This window comes from Macrotis lagotis, chromosome 1 (assembly GCF_037893015.1).
Source record: "Macrotis lagotis isolate mMagLag1 chromosome 1, bilby.v1.9.chrom.fasta, whole genome shotgun sequence".
NCBI classification, from domain to species: Eukaryota; Metazoa; Chordata; class Mammalia; order Peramelemorphia; family Peramelidae; genus Macrotis; species Macrotis lagotis.
The window spans coordinates 492,845,802-492,865,047 of NC_133658.1; the positions used below are offsets into that span (position 1 = coordinate 492,845,802).

Consider the following 19,246-nt stretch of genomic DNA (forward strand, 5'->3'; position numbering starts at 1 on the left):
TAAACAAAATCCAGAAGCAATTAAAGATAATATTGTAATTTGAATAATCTAAGAAACATTACTAGGTTAAGGACTAAATTTGACTAAAAAAACTAGTGGGGAAAATTAGTTCAGTTCTTTGAGAGAAATTAGACCTAAACTTCTAAATCCCCTAAGCTTCTAAAGCTCTCCCTCTAAAACTAGCTAGTATTCAACTACTTTGTAGTTTTCTCTTTTTATTCATTCTGTACACTTACATATCTCTTCATCTGTCATGTTAAAAGTAAACTCTTTGTAATTTGGGATTATTTCTTCTGTTATATTTGCATCTTTGTACCTAACACAGTACCTGACATGTCCTAGTTGAGGGCAGCTAGTTGATCCAATGGACAGAGCACTGGCCCTGGAGTCAGAAGGACCTGATTTCACATTTGGCCCCAGAAAATATTTCCCTGGGTGACCTTGGGCAAATCACTTAACCTTCATTGCCTTGCAAAAACAAAACAAAAAGAATGCTTGTTGATTAATGACATACCACATGCCACCATAAGTACTAAATGGATTCATGTTCTAGATATAAACAGTTCTATCTTTTAAAAATTAGAAGAAAAGGGAAATTGATGTCTTTTACAATTATAGATATAGGGTGGGTTTTAAAATGGACAATATTATTAAATAAAATTGAAAAGTTTTTGCACAAAAAATGCAATTGGAAGGGGAATGAAAAAAATTCACATCAAGTATAAACAGAATTAAAATTTGTAAGGAATAAGAGCCTTTTCCCATCAGATAAATGATTAAAGGATATGAATAGGCAATTCTCAAAAAAATGCAGGTCATCAATAAAAAATATGATAAAGGCTTCAAGTCAGTAATAAGAGAAATGCAAGTTAATATTATTCTAAAGTTTTTCCTCATACCTTTTATATAAGCAAAGATGTCAGAAAATGATAATTATTGGCAGGAGTTGTGAGAGAATAGACACATTATTTCATTGTTGGGGTTATGATCTAAATATTCTGAATAGCAGTTCAGAAATGTACCCCAAATGTTGGCAAACCTTTCATCCAATCTTAGCACTACTGTATACATACTCTAAAGATAACTGGCAAAAGGCTCATGTGTATAAAACTATTTATAGCAGAACATTTTGTTGTACTAAAAAATAACTGGAAACAAAATAATTATCCATCAGTTGGGGAATGGCTGAATATATTATGAAATATAAATGTGATGGAATCCAATTAAACCATAAGAAATCATAAAAGAGGCAAAGTCAGAGAAACCTGGGAAGGTTTTCATAAATACCCAGAAAATCTGAAAATAGGGGTTCAAAGTAAAATTTTTGATTTATTTATGGTTTGTGATATAATACTGATTCTGTAAATAGGACAAAGTGGCAATAACCAAAATACTAAAGCAAAACAACTTTTCAAAAGACTTAAACTCGGATGAATTGACCTTGTGGTGGGATTCAAATAAATGTAACAACCAGTTTGCCAAACTAAACATAAAATTAGGTATTGATTTTGCTAAACCAGTGTGAACCAGCTGAATCCTGCCACCTGCTAACTCCTGCTTCCCATATCTTGATAATGTAAATATAGGTATAGAATGAAACATACATATTAAAGCATGATCAATTGACACCAAGATGTTTCATCTGACTTTTCTTGAGTCTGAGTGGAAGGTGGTAAATATGAATGATAGTGTTAGTGATAGTGATGGTGATAATAGTGATGATAATGACACAAAAAAACAAAAGGACATGAATGAAACATTGACATTGTTAAACAGGTAGTTTAGGTAGTACTGTGTTAATATTAAAATATACTTTAAGGGGCGGCTAGGTGGAGCAGTGGATAGAGCACTGGCCTGGAGTCAGGAGTACCTGAGTTCAAATGTGGCCTCAGGCACTTAATACTTACCTAGCTGTGTGGCCTTGGGCAAGCCTCTTAACCCCATTCCCTTGAAAAATCTAAAAAAAGAAAAAGGAAATATACTTTAAAAACTGAAGTTCATATTCCATATAGTCTTCCTTTTCTGTCCTTTGCATTTGGAAATGTTCTGATGTGAATAATTAATGAGTTCATAATAAAATATTTAAATTACCATGTATTCTTATTCTAAGTGACTTCAATGCAAAAGTGGTGGGAAAAGGTGAAAATGAAGTAAATCATGGTAATGTACAGTTTAGGAAGAAGGAATGAGAAGGCAAAAACTGCAAAGATTACATAAAATCTTTTTGCCTTTATATCGTGATTACTTTTTTAAATAATAAAAACTGCTAGGTTTTAGACAAAGATATTATACCTTTGAGAACAAATTAGGTTATATTTTTACAAACAGGAAAATATTTATTGCCATTGGAATTATCCCTTAGTCAGCTGTGTGTGTGTGTGTGTGTGTGTGTGTGTGTGTGTGTGTGTGTGTTCAATAAGATCATTAATTTATCAGACATATGGGGTGGCTAGGTGGCGCAGTGGAGAGAGCACTGGCCCTGACTCCAGGAGTACCTGAGTTCAAATCCAGCCTCAGACACTTAATAATTACCTAGCTGTGTGGCCTTGGGCAAGCCACTTAACCCCATTGCCTTGCAAAAAAACCTAAAAAAAAATTTATCAGACATAAATGAATAAAAAAAGAGTAAAAACAAGAAAAATATATGGCATGTAACTCAAACAGATTAACACTAAACTATGTAAAACAAGTAATGGACAATTAAAACTGAGAAATAGCAGACATGATAACACTAATTGTAACAATTTCACAAAGAAATTTGCCCAACATAAATCAATTGCCACAAGAAAACCAAAAGTACCCAGAAAGCATCCTAAAAAACATCTGACTGTTGACAAATGGTAAGAGATAGCTACCAAAAGCAACACCAGGTTAGAATATAAACTCATTTATAAATTCTTCTTTAGGATGATGGAAGATAATGAGCAGTATCATTTCATAAAGCAGAAAGAAGCAGTAAAAATCAGTTTTTTTAAAACCGTAGCAAGATAGTCAATTATGAAGTCATCTAAAAATCATTCAAAGATTAAAAGAGAAGGATAATAAAAAGGAAGATAAGAGGAAATGTAAATAATAATATAACTTTTCTCCATTAAGGATCACACAACTTCTGTAGTAGGATCCTAAATGTGAGAATTTCAGTATCTCCCAACAATTCTACCTACTCTTCCAATCAATACAAAAATCTTTTCTTTTTGTTTTCTTTTTGCAAGGCAGTGGGGTTATGTGATTTGCCTAAGGTCACAGCTAAGTAAATATTAAGTGTTTAAGACCAAATTTGAACTCAAGTCCTCCTGACTCCAGGGTTGGTATTGTATTCACTGCACCACCTAGTTGTCCCTACAAAAATCTTTAATGTGAACTACATCAAAGACAATCCTGGATAAGAAAAGGAGGATTCAGAGCAACTTAGTGGTGCAGTAAATAGAGCACTGGCCTTGGACTCAGGAGGACTCAAATTCAAACCCAGCCTCAGACATTTACTTACCTAGCTGTGTAACCTTGGGCAAATCACTTAACCCCATTGCCTTGCAAAAAAAGGAAAAGTAGGGAACAAGCAGACTTTTGCAAGTGATATTCAGAATTAACTGATATTTGTTCAAAATATTAAGATATTAGTATTATCATTTGTTGATTATAAAAAAGGATGTGATTTCATAAGCCAAAACATCATATAGGCTCTTTTACAATGTTTTTCTTTCCCTACATCAAAGTTTTCAAATAATCCTATTCAATGCTTAGATGTTCATAACCAGATGTGGCATAAAAACAGGGAGATGTATTCTTGCCAAAGGCATTCAATACTGTCTTGGAGGATCTCTATCATTTAAAGACTGTCTCACAAAGTTGAAGACATATTCTTGGTACCTCACTGGGTCATTCAGATGATCTTGTCTGTGGATGATATGGTGCTGACTGCATCAAGCCGTGGAATATTTCATAGCTTCATGGAAGAGATGTTACTACTTAAAGGAATTTAGCACATACATCCACAGAGGATAACAATAATCTGTTGCCTAAAACATGCATTGAATGTAAAACTTGTCCATTAGAATGTATACCTGAACACACAGGCTAGATGGACATAATTAGGCCCTGAGTTAAATAAGAGGAGAATAGGCTGGATTTCCTTCTGAAAATTGCAAGGTTCCTTTAATGATTTTAATAGAGTAAATAAGTCAAAGACAATGCAAAATTATTCTAATATAACATAAATGTGATTATAATAAAATCAGAATATAATAAACATATTAGGGAGATCAAACAATGGCATGAAAGGTTTGAGAAGGCAAAGGTCATTTCTAGGTATGAATGAATAGATCAGAGAAAGATTCATAGAAGTATATCTGATAAGGGCCTTTAAGGAAGGAAGGGTAGAATTTTGAAAGGTGGAAATGTAAGAAGAATCCACCCAAAGCATAGAGGCATTACATGGAAATGGGAGAGGGAACAAAACGAATAAGGAAATAAGGAATAGTTCTATTTTACTCTTAAAGTTTGCAAAAGGGAATGAATGGTAAGTTGAATTCAGATTTCTAGAGCTAAGAAATTCCGTCCAAAAAATGAACTCCCTTTTTTGCTTTTTAAAACATTCTATTTAACAAGGGAGGGCTTAAGTAGGTAGGGAATTATATATTCAGAAATTAATGTAATATAAAAATAAAATGGATCAATTAAATATTAAATACAAAATACAGGCAAAGGACTATTTTATTTGGGAGGCATTTGGTGGGAGGAAAGATAATTATGGTTTCGGCTATGTTGAGATTGAGGTCCTAGTGTGATATTTACAAGTCAAGATAACTTACAGGCAATTAGAAATATAGGGCCTGAGATAGAAGATTTGGAAGTCATCTGCTAAGTTTGATGGACCTTTTCTTACCACTTCTACCTGGACCCTTGTCTTCTGGTTCTTCCCCTCCCCTCTGAGTTCTCCTTAATCTCCTTCACTGGCTGATGTCCTTCTACCACTGCAATATGGATGTTATATAAAATACATACATAAACAGATGTAATTTAATAAGATAGCAACAAAATACTTCTATACATTCTGTTTTTCAGTGTGTGTATTTAAAAAAAAACTGAGGCATTTTTATTTGTCATTACTCACTAACCCACCCCTCCACACTAATCCCCTTCCCATTAAAGCCTTTGTTTAGGAAAAAAAATCTGTTTGGTCCAGCAAAATAAATCCACAAATTGTCCTTGACTGTGACTGTTTTTCTTAGCCCGAATTTCTATTCCATTATTCTAATGTCAAGAAGTGGGAGGGGCCTAGTGGCACAGGGGATAGAGCACCAACCCTGGAGTCAGAAAGACCTGAGTTCAAATTTGGCATTAGATACTTATTACCTAGCTATGTGAACTTGGGCAAGTCACTTAATCCCACTGTTTTGCAAAAAACAAAAATAAAAAATAAGTAGGAAGGAGATTTCATGGGGGGTATTTTTTAAGGCACTATTGTTTGCTTCTTTGATCAGTTCTGAGGTCTTTCACACTTGTTTTTCTTCATATTATTGTTGTTGCCATTGTATAAATTGCCCTATTTATGCTTATTTCACCCTGCATCAGTTCACAAAACTTTTTCCTAGTTTCTCTAAAGCCATTTTTTCACTGTTTTTTATGGTACAATAATATTCTACTATATCCATTTAAAACAATTTGTTCTGCCATTTATGGTCCCCTAATTGTTTCTAATTCTTTGCTACAACAAAAAAATGATTCCAAAATTAATGGATACAAACAAGAGTATTTAAATTTTGGAATCTATTGATTCTTTCCTTTCTCATCCAGTCAGCTGCTCATTTCTGACAATTTAATTCTTCAACTAACTTCCTTATCTCCACTCACTCTATCCTACCTAAACTCCAAGAACTTCTCCCCTAAACTATTGTAATGACTTCTAACTGTTCTTCCTACCTCCTTGGCCACCCCCCCACCCCCACCCCCTGTCATCCCATCCTTGACAGTCATATCAAAATAACCTTCCTACATGGAGACAACAAGAGCAAAGATTGAGAATCACAAAGAAGTTGGTTACACAAAAAGTGGAAAGTGGTTATGAACTCCTGTCTTGAGTCAGAACTGTATGTGTGTGTGTGTATGTGTGTGTGTGTGTGTGTGTGTGGTGTTTATGCATATAGATACTATGTTCACTTTTTTTAAGACTTCTCTTGTTTTTCCTTCCTATTCCATGATTTCCTTTCTTTTCCCTTAGCGCTAATTCCTCATACACAAAATGACTAATATGTAAATATGTAAATACAAATGTACATGTACAACTCTTACCAGATTGTTTGTTGATGGGGGGAGGGGTGAGAAGGAAGCATGGTAGAAAAATGTAACTTATAAATATGCAAGTGGATGAATGTTGAAAATCTTTCATAACATGTCATCAGAAAAATAAAATATCAATAAAAAAATTTTAAACAAAAAGATCTCTTCTTGATGATTTCATCTGCTTATATATACTCAAATACATCTCTCTGTAGATGACTCCCAAATCTATTTATCAAATCTTAATCTTGCTCCAGAACACCATTTTTCCATTTCCAACTGCTTGCTGGTCATCTTCATCTAACCTCCTAGTTAGGTAAGAAGAACTTAGTTCTTCATTTGAAAAATCAGGGGGTTAAACTAGATGACTGCTAACATCCTTTTCTACTCCTAGTCTTCTTAAGATCATAGGCTCTTAAACTAAATATCCCACCAGCAAGTCAAATTCAATCTGTTCAAAAACTCAATTCTGTATCTTCACTTCCTAAATTTTCTCTTCCCAGCTTCCCTTGTTTCTATTACCTTTCCTAGTCATGCATGTTTGTAACTTTGAAATCCCTTCCATGGTCCCAGTTTAGTTACAAATTCTGGCAATTCTGTTTCCACAGTATTTCTTCTATCAATCCATATTTTCTAATCCATCCTTTCATATTGTACATGCCACCTCACAGCTACCAAAATAATCTTCCTAAAACAAAATTCTTTGTTATTTTCTCCATTCAACATGCAACCTTCAGTGGTTTTGTGCTGTTACCTATAGGATAAAGTCCCTTATCCTTGGCCAAGCATTTCATCTTGCTCAAACTCACTTTTTCGGATCTATCACTCCCTCCATATACTTGGTGTCCCAGTCAGTTTGGATTATTGGACATGCATTAAATACATGCCATTCCTCTTTCCTAGAATGTACTTCCCTGTCTTTTTGGAATCTTTTTTCTTATATACTTATATTCAAATGCAAATAAAATATTAAGCTTTTCTTGATTCCCCTCAGTTTTGGGTACTATGTTCTCAGCTATTCTTAAGACTTTGATTTTTTCCTTCTTTCATGTCCCATATTTTATTATATTTATGTACATATTGTTTCTCTATAGCAAAATATTAATTCCTTGTGGGTAGTTTGCCTTTTTTATCTGCAGGAGTAAATAGTACAATGTAGCAGCAACTTAAATATTGAATTGAATTCATTTGGGAATCCAACAGAAGCCTAACAACATATTGGCTCCTAATGTTGAATCAGGAAATCAAAATTTTAAATCTGGAAATTAAGAGTTTATTATTTGTTAGTTAACTGACAGCCCTGCTAAAAAATTTTGGGTTTTTGCTATGTTTTATGAAAACAAAAAAAATGCCCCAGGAGAAGGGTCCATGATTACCAGTAATATCAAAGAGTACCTGTTAACCTTTTTTTATTCAGTTGTGTTGAAGCCAGCATTATACTAAACAAGCTAAAATTACTTTACATTGACTCATTTTCAGAACTGACATTTACAGACAGTGATTTCTTTGTTATTCCTCAACAAAGACACCCTATCACATTACTCTGTATATTTTTATTGGCTGTTTCCTCTCCCATGAATTCTCTTTCTCTTCATTTCTACCTCCTGGCTTCCCTAGCTTCCTTTAAATTCTAGCTAAACACTCACCTTTACAGGAAGCTTTTTTCCAATCCTCCCTAATATGGATTATCTTAAATTTTTCCTATATGTCTTATATATACACTTGCAGTGGATAAAGAGCCCACTTTGGATACAGGAGGACCAAAATTCAAATCTAGCCTCAGACACATACTAGCTGTATGACCTTGGACAAGTCAGTTAACCCTATTTGCCTCAGTTTTACTCATCTGTAAAATAAACTGAAGAAGAGAATGGCAAGTCACTCTAGTATCCTTGCCAAGAAAATCCCCAATGAAGTCACTAAGAGTTGGACAGAATTGAAATGATTGAACAAAAACAGCATTTATTATCTGCACCTACTTGTTTGCATGTTATCCTCTCCCAAGACTGTGAGATCCTTGGGACTAGTTGTCTTTTGTCATTAGTATCCCCAGTACTCAATACAATGCCTATTGATAAATGTTTACTGACTAACATTAGCATGAGAAGGGATCCATTGGCTTCATAAGACAAAAGAACCTCTTTTTGATTACTAAGAAAAATTATATCATTGCATGTTCTTTGGGAGAGGACAGTAGAAACTTTTATCTGAAGTTTAAAGCTTTTCTTTGGAATTCTATATGAATAATGATGGGGGCAAGGGGGTTTGCAGGAGAACCTTGGGATTTTAATATTAGGGAGTCAAGGCCTCAATGTCAATATCGCCACATGTGGGCAGCTATATATGCACACATTCACTAACAAGCAAAGTAATTTTATTTATACTTATCAAAATTCTAAACAGCACATACACACACACATATATATATTCAAAAATGTGAATATAAATTAGACATTCAGGAAATCCACTGTAGCAATCATTGTTCTTTTAACACCACCAGACATCTACAAATTCTATAGTGAATCAGTGTTGAGGTAGTAATTGCTGCTTTTTACATCACCATTTATTAAACGTTTCTTCTTATCTCTCTGGACTTCAATGCATCTTTCTTTTACAGGGATCAAAGATTTCATGTGTGAATTGTGTGGAAAGACTTTTAGTGAGAGAAACACAATGGAGACCCATAAACTTATTCATACAGGTAAATATCATTCTATAATATTTCTTTTTTTTTTTTTTTTTTAGGTTTTTGCAAGGCAAATGGTGGCTTGTCAAGGCCACACAGCTAGGTAATTATTTAAGTGTCTGAGGCTGGATTTGAACTCAGGTACTCCTGACTCCAGGGCCGGTGCTTTATCCATTGCACCACCTAACCGCCCCCATTCTATAATATTTCTAAGGGATGTTACAAGCTAATTCAGATTACCCCCACCACTAACATTTTAATGAAAATAGTATATTATTTTTTCATAAAAAAACCAATATTGTTATTAAGGATATATTAGGAGAAAATAAGAAAGCAATTTTATCATCCTTTATTTTTAAGTCTTCCCAATATTTATGTACTATATAACATTTCATCTTACTATATAATGAAAGATAAAGACCTAAATATCATATTTTGGGGATTTTTTTTCTTACTCATAGTCTAATAAAAAATTAGGCTTAATTTATACCTTAAAAATAATGCTTAAAAACAGCATTGATCTTACTGACTTATGGTAATGAGCATGACTGAGAAACTCTTGCTTTCAAAAGCTACCAGTCTGTCTTTCCCTTTTCAAGGCTTTCTTCCAGACAACTGTCAGAATTATCTTCCTGATGCACAGGTCTGGCTCTGTTGCTTCTCTTGGTCAAAAATCTTCCAGGTCTCTCCAGAGACAGGAGTGCCATTTAAGGCACTCTGCAGTCTGTCTTCAGTTTACGATTTGACTTTATTTTATGTTTCCTGAGTTTGTCTTGCACTTTCTTATGTCCATGCTTCTGCAAGCTGGAACACACTCCAGCATGGCTTATTTTTATTCTTTAATTCTTTTTTTTAATTTTATTTACTTAAGACAATGAGGTGAAGTGACTTGCCCAAGGTCACCCAACTAGGTAATTGTTAAGTGTCTGAGGCTGGATTTGAACTCAGGTCTTCCTGATTCCAGGGCCAGTGCCCTATTCACTGTGCCACCTAGCTGCCCCTAATTATTTAATTCTTAAAGACAGAGCAAATGACCAACCCCAATTCCTAAATCTTCCTCCTAACTCACTCTCCCCCCCACCCCATTCTGCCAAGGATCGCGTCAACCTCACATTTTTCAAGGGTCCTGACTTCTTACTTTCCCTGTTACATTGCACTTTAGAAATGTGTGTCTATGTAGTATTCCCAAATTTTCCCTACCCCCATTAAATTATAAGGGTCTCAGCAATTAATATATTGTTACTAGGCACTTTATTGAATGCAATTTCCATTGCATTGTGATCAGAAAAATCTGGTATTTTTGTTTTTCTGCATTTGTTTATGAAATTGTTGTGCCCTAATACAGGGTCACTTTGGGGAAGGTGCCATGCAGAGCTAAAAATTAGTTATACTTCTTTCTATCCTTGTTTAATATTTGCCAGAGATCTAGCCTGTTTTTCCCTAAAATTCTATTCATTTCATTTATTTCTTATTTTATGGTTAGATTGGCTTTGAGGGGTAAATTGAGGTCCCTCACAATTAGTTTTACCATCTATTTTCTCCTATAACTCATTCTTTTTTCAGATTTTGGATGCTATGCCATTTAATATGTTCAGTATTGATATATTAATTCACTGTGGAACCTTTTAACAAAATGTAGTTTCCCTTATTATCTTTTAATTAGAAGTTTTTACTTTTGCTTTTTCTGAGATCATGATTCCACTCTAGCCTTTTATGCTTCAGCTGAAGTATAAAAGAGATTTTCCTCCAGCTCCTTATTTTAACTCTTATGTGTATCTTTCTGTTTTCAAGTGTATTTCTTATAAACAACATATTGTTGGATTCTGGTTTCTAATCCATTCTGTTATCCTCTTGTTTAATAGGTACTTAATAAATATTTGCTGAATTTTAAAGTTTTTAATTTTGCCTTACTCTGTTGTATGAGCACACTAATGACCACCTGTAATGTATTTCTTATAAAGTGGGAAAACAATGGACCTGCTCTGTGTGTAACAAAAAGTATGTCACAGAGTACATGCTTCAGAAACACATTCAGCTAACGCATGACAAAGTGGAAGCTCAGAGTTGTCAGCTATGTGGAACAAAAGTTTCAACCAGGGCGTCAATGAGTCGGCACATGAGGCGCAAACACCCCGAGGTGAGTTCACATTGCCTAGTATAGTGTTTGATGGTGGTAATAGATTACATATGGACCTTCCTCTGTAGGTCTTTGGCCTCAGGGCTTTACAACCCCAGCACTATACCTTGGTACTTAAAGAGCTTGTGTGATTGAATTGAAAATATATATATATATATATACATACATACATACATACAATATAGCCCTTTAAAAATCCAATTCAAGTTGTAAAAGAATTTTTTTTAGCTAACATGTTGCTTAGTTAAGGCATGTGCAATGACTTCATGATCCACACTGTCCATGAGGTTTTCTTGGTGAAGATACCATTACTTTGTCTAGTGAGTTAAAGGTTTTTTGACTCTAGGCCCAGCACTTAATGCTTCCTCGGAACAGAGGTTGTGTCCTGCCCAAAGTCACATTAATAAGTATCTGAGACAAGATTTGGATTATATATCATGTGATTAGGTCATAAGTATCTACACATTTTTCATTCAACATTTGTTCATTTTAATCTAATTTCCAAATTAAAAATAACTGTCCAGAGATTATCTAAGCAATTAACCTGACTTTATAATCATTAATTGTCAGAATGTTAAACCCATTTAATATACTGCTTTTTCAATGCCACCATTATTGCTTTTATTTCTCCTGAGTTATGGCAATTTTACCTCTATGCTATTTTACTAATTATTAATCCTATAATTTCTTTTATGCCCAGAAGTAGGAGAATAGTAGACCAAATATCTAAAGGACTCTGGTTTGAGGTCAGGTTTTGAGAAGAATCAAGCAGTGTTTCTTATTTCACCACTTAATATAATGGTTTTTCACATCCAGAACTTAAAGGATAAAGAAATGAAGGTCGAAGGTAAAGGAGAATTTAGCTACCTGGTAGTTATTTTTATTAGTGGTAGTATATCTGATTTTTGTGAATTTTATTTTCTTCTAAATATAATAAAAAAAGAAAATTTCCATATGCAAAGTAGAACAGAATAAGAGATGATTATATTGGAAAACATGAATCTATCACATATAACTTGCTTTTTAAAATATAATAAATTCAGCATATTCCAAATACTTGTTTCTTTTCAATTTATTTTTTGTTCTCTTCTTTGCATTTTAAAAAATGTTCAAATGAAACTTTCTTTGCTTTTCGTTTTGTCAACCCTATTAATAACTTTCCTTCCCCTCTTTCCCCAACTCATCTCTACTAAATATAAAATGGAATACAATCTTCAATGACAAATAAACATAGTTAGGCAAAATGAATCCATACATTTGCATGAGCCAAAAATGTACATCTAATTCTGCATCTGTTCTTATAGAGTCATAGCTATTCATCACACTGATCAGAATTCTTAAATCTTTTGAAGTTTTTTTTTTAATTATGATGGTGTTACTGCATAAAATGGTCTCTTCAAGTATAAGTTCATACAGTTCTTTCCAGGTTTCTCTGAAAACATTCTTTATCATTTCTTATGGTTCAATTCTTTTATATCTCTATATATCATCATTTATTCATCTATTCCTCAACTAATTGACACCTTTTTCCCAATTTCTTTTTTGCCACAATAAAAAAGAACTGGAGCGGATGGCTAGGTAGCAAAATGGATAAAGCACCTGCCCTGGAGTCAGGAGTGCCTGAGTTCAAATCCGGTCTCAGGCACTTAATAATTACCTGTGTGGCCTTGGGCAAGCTACTTAACCCCATTTGCCTTGCAAAAAAAAAATAATAAAAAACCTAAAAAAATAAAAAATAAAAAAATAAAAAAGAACTGGGGGGGGGCAGCTAGGAGGCGCAGTGGATAGAGCACCAGCCCTGGAGTATCCAGCCTCAGATACTTAATAATTACCAGCTGTGTGGCCTTGGGCAAGTCACTTAACCCCATTTGCTTTACAGAAACCTTAAAAAAAAAGAACTGTTATGAATATTTTTGGACATAGAGGAATCCTTTCCTTTTTTCTTGGACTTTTAAGGGTAAAAGGCCTAATATTGTTATTATGGGATCAAAAGTGACTTTTGAGACATTGCTTTCCATATTGGCTGAACCAGTTCACAGGATATTATGGGATGCAGTGTGCCTTTTTCCCCCCTACATTCTCTCCCAATAACTCCTGTTTTTCTTTTTTGTCATCTATGCCAATCTGATAAGAGAAATGCAGAATTGTTATAATTTTCAATTCTTTAATTATTGGTGGTTTTGATCAATTTTTCACATGGCTATTACTCACTTGGAATTTTCCTTTGAGAACTTCCTTTTTTTACTTCCGTCTGACCTACTCCACTCCTGGTTATGCTTCAGACTTTCTGGACTTCTATATGTTTTACTTAAAAACCCATCTGGAACACCCATCTGCTATGGCATCCCCCCTTCTCCCATTCTGAGGAGGTTCCAGGCCACCCAACTTTCATTCCCCTCCCAGCTGTGCTTCTCAGTTTCCAGATTTCCTTCATATCTCATCTGGAACATCCATCATCCCCTGTGACCTTCTCAACTTGGAACATCTCTCTGCTATGCCAACCCTTTTCCCATTGGTGAGTTCTTCCTACATCTCCATTAGAGTCCCAAGCAGGCCAGCCTTCATTCTTCTCCCAGATGTGCTTCTGATTTTCTGGACTTCAGCACTATGCCTTGTCTGCAATCCTCTCTGGACTATCTATCATCTCCTATTTTCTTCTCACCTTGGAACAACATCCCTCTGCTATGCAGACCCCCTTCTTCCATTGGTAGTTTGTCATTGCCTTTCTGACTTTTCAGATTTCATCATCATACTTCATTGGCATTCTCACTCTACAATGTCCAGTATCCTCTTCTGCAGCCCTTTCACCCTGGAACATTTCTCTACTATGCTGGCCCCCTTCTTCCATTTGGGAATTTTGTCCTGGGTCCTGCCTTTTGACTTCTTTGGACATCAAGTCAATGTCCCTTTTGCATTCCCATCTTTACAAATCCATTCCCCCTTACAGCCATTTCACCTCAGAATATCCCTCACTATAGGACCTCCATTTTTGAAGGTGCTCTGGCTGGACTTTGCTTCTGACTTTCCAGACTTCCATATTTTTCTACATGTTTTTTTTGTTTGTTCTTTTCCCCTATAAGTTTGTAAGCTCCTTGAGGACAAGGACTATGTTTTTGCTTGTTATCTGTATCCCCATTGCTTAGCCCTGTTCCTGGTTCATAGTAAGTGTTTAATAAATGCTTGTTACCTTAACTATGGGAATGGCTCTTCTTATTATATATCTAAATCAGTTCTTTATATCTCTTATATGTCAAATACCTATTAGAGAAGCTTACTCAAAAGATTTTTTCTCAATTTATATTTTCTTTCTAATTTTAATTATTTAATTTTGTTTGTACAAAACCTTTTCAATTTTATATAATCAAAACTACCTATTTTATCTTCTATCTGGAATATCATCTCCTACATTCTGCTCATCTTGGAACATCTCACTGCTAGCAGACCCCCCTATCTATCCCTTATATGGTTATGAACTCTTTCCCTCTCTATGAGAATTTGGCTATTAAAGGAGTCCTGCCTTCAGTTTTTCTGAGTCTTTTTATAATGTATATAATCACTCCCTAAATAAGGGTTTAATCTGTTTAAAATTTGTTTTGAAAAGTTTAAATTTTTATATAATCAGTTTTATCAGCTGTATCTCTTGTGCTAGACATATAGAAAAACACAAATCTGAGCTGCTTTAAATTCAAACTGAAAACTAAGTAGAAATACACAGAAAATAAGTTTTTAAAAAGAGGTGGAATACTTTTGATTTCACGTATATTTTCTTCCTTTCCAACCTTTCTATCTAAGGTCTCAATTTCTTTTGCTCAATTCTGTTATTCAAGGTCTTAATACAAATTGTATTTTAACCACATCTTTCACTTATTTTCCTTCTTCTAGCTAATGATCTTTAGGCTATTTTGCTACCTCTTAGCATTGTCATAAATATAAGATGAAAAGGAAAGAATAGAAAATTATAATATGTTACAATATATAATGTAAAAATTATTCAGTTATGATGCATTATTTTCCTTACTTTCCACATGCCTAACATATACTTAATCAGCTGATCCCTCAAATTCAATAACTTGCTTTGCTTTTGTTTTTTCTCTGTAGGTTCTCTCAGTTAGGATTGATGATTTAGACCACCTCCCAGAAACAACCACCATTGATGCCTCTTCAATTGGCATAGTTCAGGTAACTCATTCATATAATCCTTTGCATATCAGGAACTCCCCTCCTGACTGCAGTCTCTGAGATTCAGATAGACCAAAGAACAGCTGAGGAGCTGAAGGGTTAAAAAGTCATGCTGTTTTATTGATGCATAGCAGCTGCAGCAAGAGGCTACAGGATGCGGGTCTGGCTCCATGGCTCCAAGACATGCACACAGGAGGAAAATCCCCAGAGCTCCTGCCCTGCCGTTGGTGTCCTTGGCAGGATTTGTCTGAGGCCAAGAGCTCCTGACTCACACCTGCTAACTACAAATTCTTCAGTGGAATTTATGACCAGTAGCAAAGATGGTCTGATCACCTAGCAGTGTGATAACTGATAGATTGGCCCATATTTTTGTTCTTTGTTCCATATAAGGGCAAGAGAGGTGGAAAAATGTGGGAGAGCCAATATGATGGATTTATGGGAGGGCACAGACGAGTTATATGAAATAGAAATAATGGAAAAATCTCCAGGTACATTGTTACCATGTAGTGGTTTTTATGTTAGTTTAAGATTTATTAACAGATTGTGAAAGATAATCTTTTCCTTGGACTTTTCCTTGGGGTATTATGGCTATTTTGGGGCTAGTTTTAAAATATTGTGTGATCTTACCAAAATGACCTTGTCAGCTACCAAAATTATTATTTTTCTATAGCCTGAACTTGCTCTGGACCAGGGAGAATTACCCGAAGGGAAACATATAAAAGTTGCCAAACGAAGTCACAAACGAAAGCAAAAACCAGATGAAGAGGAAGAAGCACTGGTATCTGAGGATCCTACATTCAGTGAATACACAGAAAAAGAAGCTGAATTTACAGGGAATGTGGGAGATGAAACAAATTCTGCTGTACAAAGCATTCAGCAGGTCAGTGCAAGTCAGTCCTTTATTCTGAGAGGAAAATAGAAGAGCACTTGCATTCTAGTCATAGATATTGGGATCCCCAAAACCAGAAACCCATTCCATAGAAATTAAAGAGAATAATGGGCCTGGATTATCTTTTTTTTTATTTTCTTGTTCTGGAATCTGCTAATTAAGGGTTAACTTTCCTCAAATGTGTGTGTGTGTGTGTATATGTGTGTATGATTGTTCCAGAATATTACCTCTTTGCTAACTGAATTTTAAGTTATAACATTTATTTATCCCATTAGTGAAAAAATGCCACTTTTCCCCCTTTCCAGTTAGCTATTTAGTAAATCTTATTCTATCTAGATCTTCCAGCTTTATCTTCAGAATGTGAATTTTCAAATACTAGTGATAAATTTATCTTGAGTATGGAAGTAGACTGAGAACTTTGTTCCTGTCCTTTTCAGGATTGTTTTTTTTTTTTAATTTTCTGATTGTTAAGGCTTTGTGTATGTTTCTTGATTATCTCTAACCTTTGATTTTATCTGAACTTCTTCTAGCATTAATCTGAATTAATCTTTTCTGAAAATAGGACTCCTATTTACCCCCTGCCCATTCCCACTTCACTGTACTAACTTCATCATAATGATATAAGAAATGTTTAAAAATATGAAGAAACTACTAAACATAGGATTTTTATGTGCTTCTCTCTAAGGTGGTGGTGACCCTGGGTGATCCAAACGTCACAACACCATCTAGTTCAGTCGGTTTGACCAACATTACTGTTACCCCCATCACCACTGCAGCTGGAACCCAGTTTACAAACCTTCAACCAGTGGCTGTTGGCCATCTTACTACCCCAGAACGCCAGTTACAACTTGACAACTCCATTCTCACAGTAACCTTTGACACTGTCAGTGGGTCCGCCATGTTGCACAACCGCCAAAATGACATTCAGCTTCACTCTCAGCCAGAAGCCTCGAATCCACAGTCTGTTGCTCATTTTATCAATCTGACCACCCTTGTCAATTCCATCACTCCCCTGGGGAACCAGCTAAGTGAACAGCATCCTCTAACCTGGAGGGCAGTGCCTCAGACTGACGTCCTACAGCCCCAGCAACAGCCAGGACAGCCACAGACAGGACAGTCACAAGTTCAGACTGAGCAGCAGCAGCAGATGTACAGTTATTAAGTTATATTACAAAAACTTTTATGCGAACTGTAAGGAATAAAAAACATTTTGAAAACTGATATTTGTTCTATACCAAACAAAGGTTAAAAAAAAATCCCAACTATTACACTGATCACAATGTAAATGAAACCCAGCCTATGAAAAACTGTCTTCAATCTCCCATATCCATGTGTTAATAAATTCTGTCAGGCTAAATTTGTGAAGTGGCCAACTTTTAGCTAAGTTCAGATCACAACACACTATATAAGGTAAGCAAGTCATAATTACTAAATATGCTTTTAACCTTTTCATTTCAAAACAAAATTTATTAATTTTCTTGGAATGAAGAATGGGAAGGTACTCAGACTAAATGGCATTTTGTTTTCTTTTTCAAAGTTGCCATCTTAGGTCATTTAAAAAACATGGTTAAAAAAATTGAAAAAGGGATTGGAATGTAAAAGAAATTTGCTTTGTAGTTTCAAAACAAATGTTTGGCCAGTTTCTTTAATTTTGGAAATCAATTAAAAAACAAAAAGAAACATTGTAATATTTGAATTTTCCCTAATTAAATTTCTTGCAACCATGTACTAAAACCAAATGTGAAATAACATAGTTAATGAATTATTCAAGCAATGTTTTAAGTTGAAAGGTTATTATAGTGAACAAATCTATAATGCAAATTTTCTAATTTTCACATCAAAATATCTTCAGTAACTTGCCATTTTCATTCTTTTCCCTTATCTTTTTATTCATGGAAAGATACTGTATATTAAGGAGCCTGCTCTGGTCAGTGTTGTCTTTCTTAATCTTATAATTTGCACTGAATAAAAAGTATCTGTAGCCCCATTTACACAGCTATTCAGATATTTGGGGATATTTCTGTGATATAAAAAAGCAAATCAAAAATGCTGTCATTTCTGGTATCTACTTTGGAAAAACCTCAGGATCCTTTAATATTTAAAAGTCTATCCTAAAACTAATGTCAATAGCTGAAAAGAACAATTAAAATGTTATATATTTTTCTCTTATTTACACTTCAATTTCAAAGATTAAATTTTTGTTGGCAATTTTATCAACATAAAATTGTTCACTGATACATTGTGAAATTAAAATGTATTTGTGAAGTTCAAAGGCATTAGAGTTTAGTGAAAGACAAAAGAGGTTAGCATAGTAATGATTAAAGTTTATAATGGAAATATAATTGGGGTCTTAATCAGTGTGCTTATTTGTTCTTCCTTGCAGTATGCACATATAGACAGACAAAACACCTTATGTATCTCTCAATGTAGATGTGTCTATATGTAGATCTGTGTAGACATACATATAGACACACCCACATATGAGTCCCTCTTGGAATCACTTCAACTTTTATAGCAAGGAGCAAAACTTCTGGGTTTTTTTTTTTATGACAATTGAGTATTAAGTGGCCAGTCTCCCAAAGTAAGTATTATAAGGGGGAAAAAAATTTCCAATTTATCTCTGCTGAAATTTCTAAACTCTTGGGAAGAAAAATTAACTTGTATTGCCTGTAACTATTGTGTTTTATATAGATGTTTAAGAGGTCTACTTTGAAGAAACAGTCTTTAGGTGATTAGTGACAAATAAAGCCCTGTGTGAATGTTGTTCTTGTCAATGAGGCTTACTGTAAGAATGCTAAATTCTTAGCATTTAACTTTAATCAAAATTGTAGTTTTCAGACAAAATATGATTTGCTTTGTGGAATATACTGTTTTCATAAAATGGGAAGGGTGTTTCCAACACAGAATCAAAAACTGAAAGGGACCTTCAAGGGTTCATTCCATTCCTACACTACTCCCACCTTCTCTGTTCAATTGCTACAAAATTTACATCACTTAAGTTAGATTTCTGTAATGGATATCTGTGAGGATAATTCAAACAAATTCAGTGATATCATGATAACAACCTAAAATTATATGG

At 34.5% G+C, this 19,246-nt stretch overlaps 1 protein-coding gene across 4 annotated transcripts in view; it reads left to right on the top strand.

The window, feature by feature from the left end:
* PRDM15 (PR/SET domain 15) overlaps positions 1–17,388 on the top strand; it is a 184,523-nt gene extending 167,135 nt beyond the window's left edge. For all 4 annotated transcript variants that reach the window (XM_074213837.1, XM_074213838.1, XM_074213840.1 and 1 more), the window contains 5 exons: positions 8,894–8,977; positions 10,924–11,099; positions 15,198–15,278; positions 15,949–16,158; positions 16,853–17,388. In XM_074213837.1, the coding sequence (XP_074069938.1) occupies positions 8,894–8,977; positions 10,924–11,099; positions 15,198–15,278; positions 15,949–16,158; positions 16,853–17,329 (1,028 nt within the window). In that variant the 3' untranslated portion in view covers positions 17,330–17,388. The remainder of the gene's footprint in view (positions 1–8,893; positions 8,978–10,923; positions 11,100–15,197; positions 15,279–15,948; positions 16,159–16,852) is intronic.
* The last annotated feature ends 1,858 nt before the right edge of the window (positions 17,389–19,246 follow it).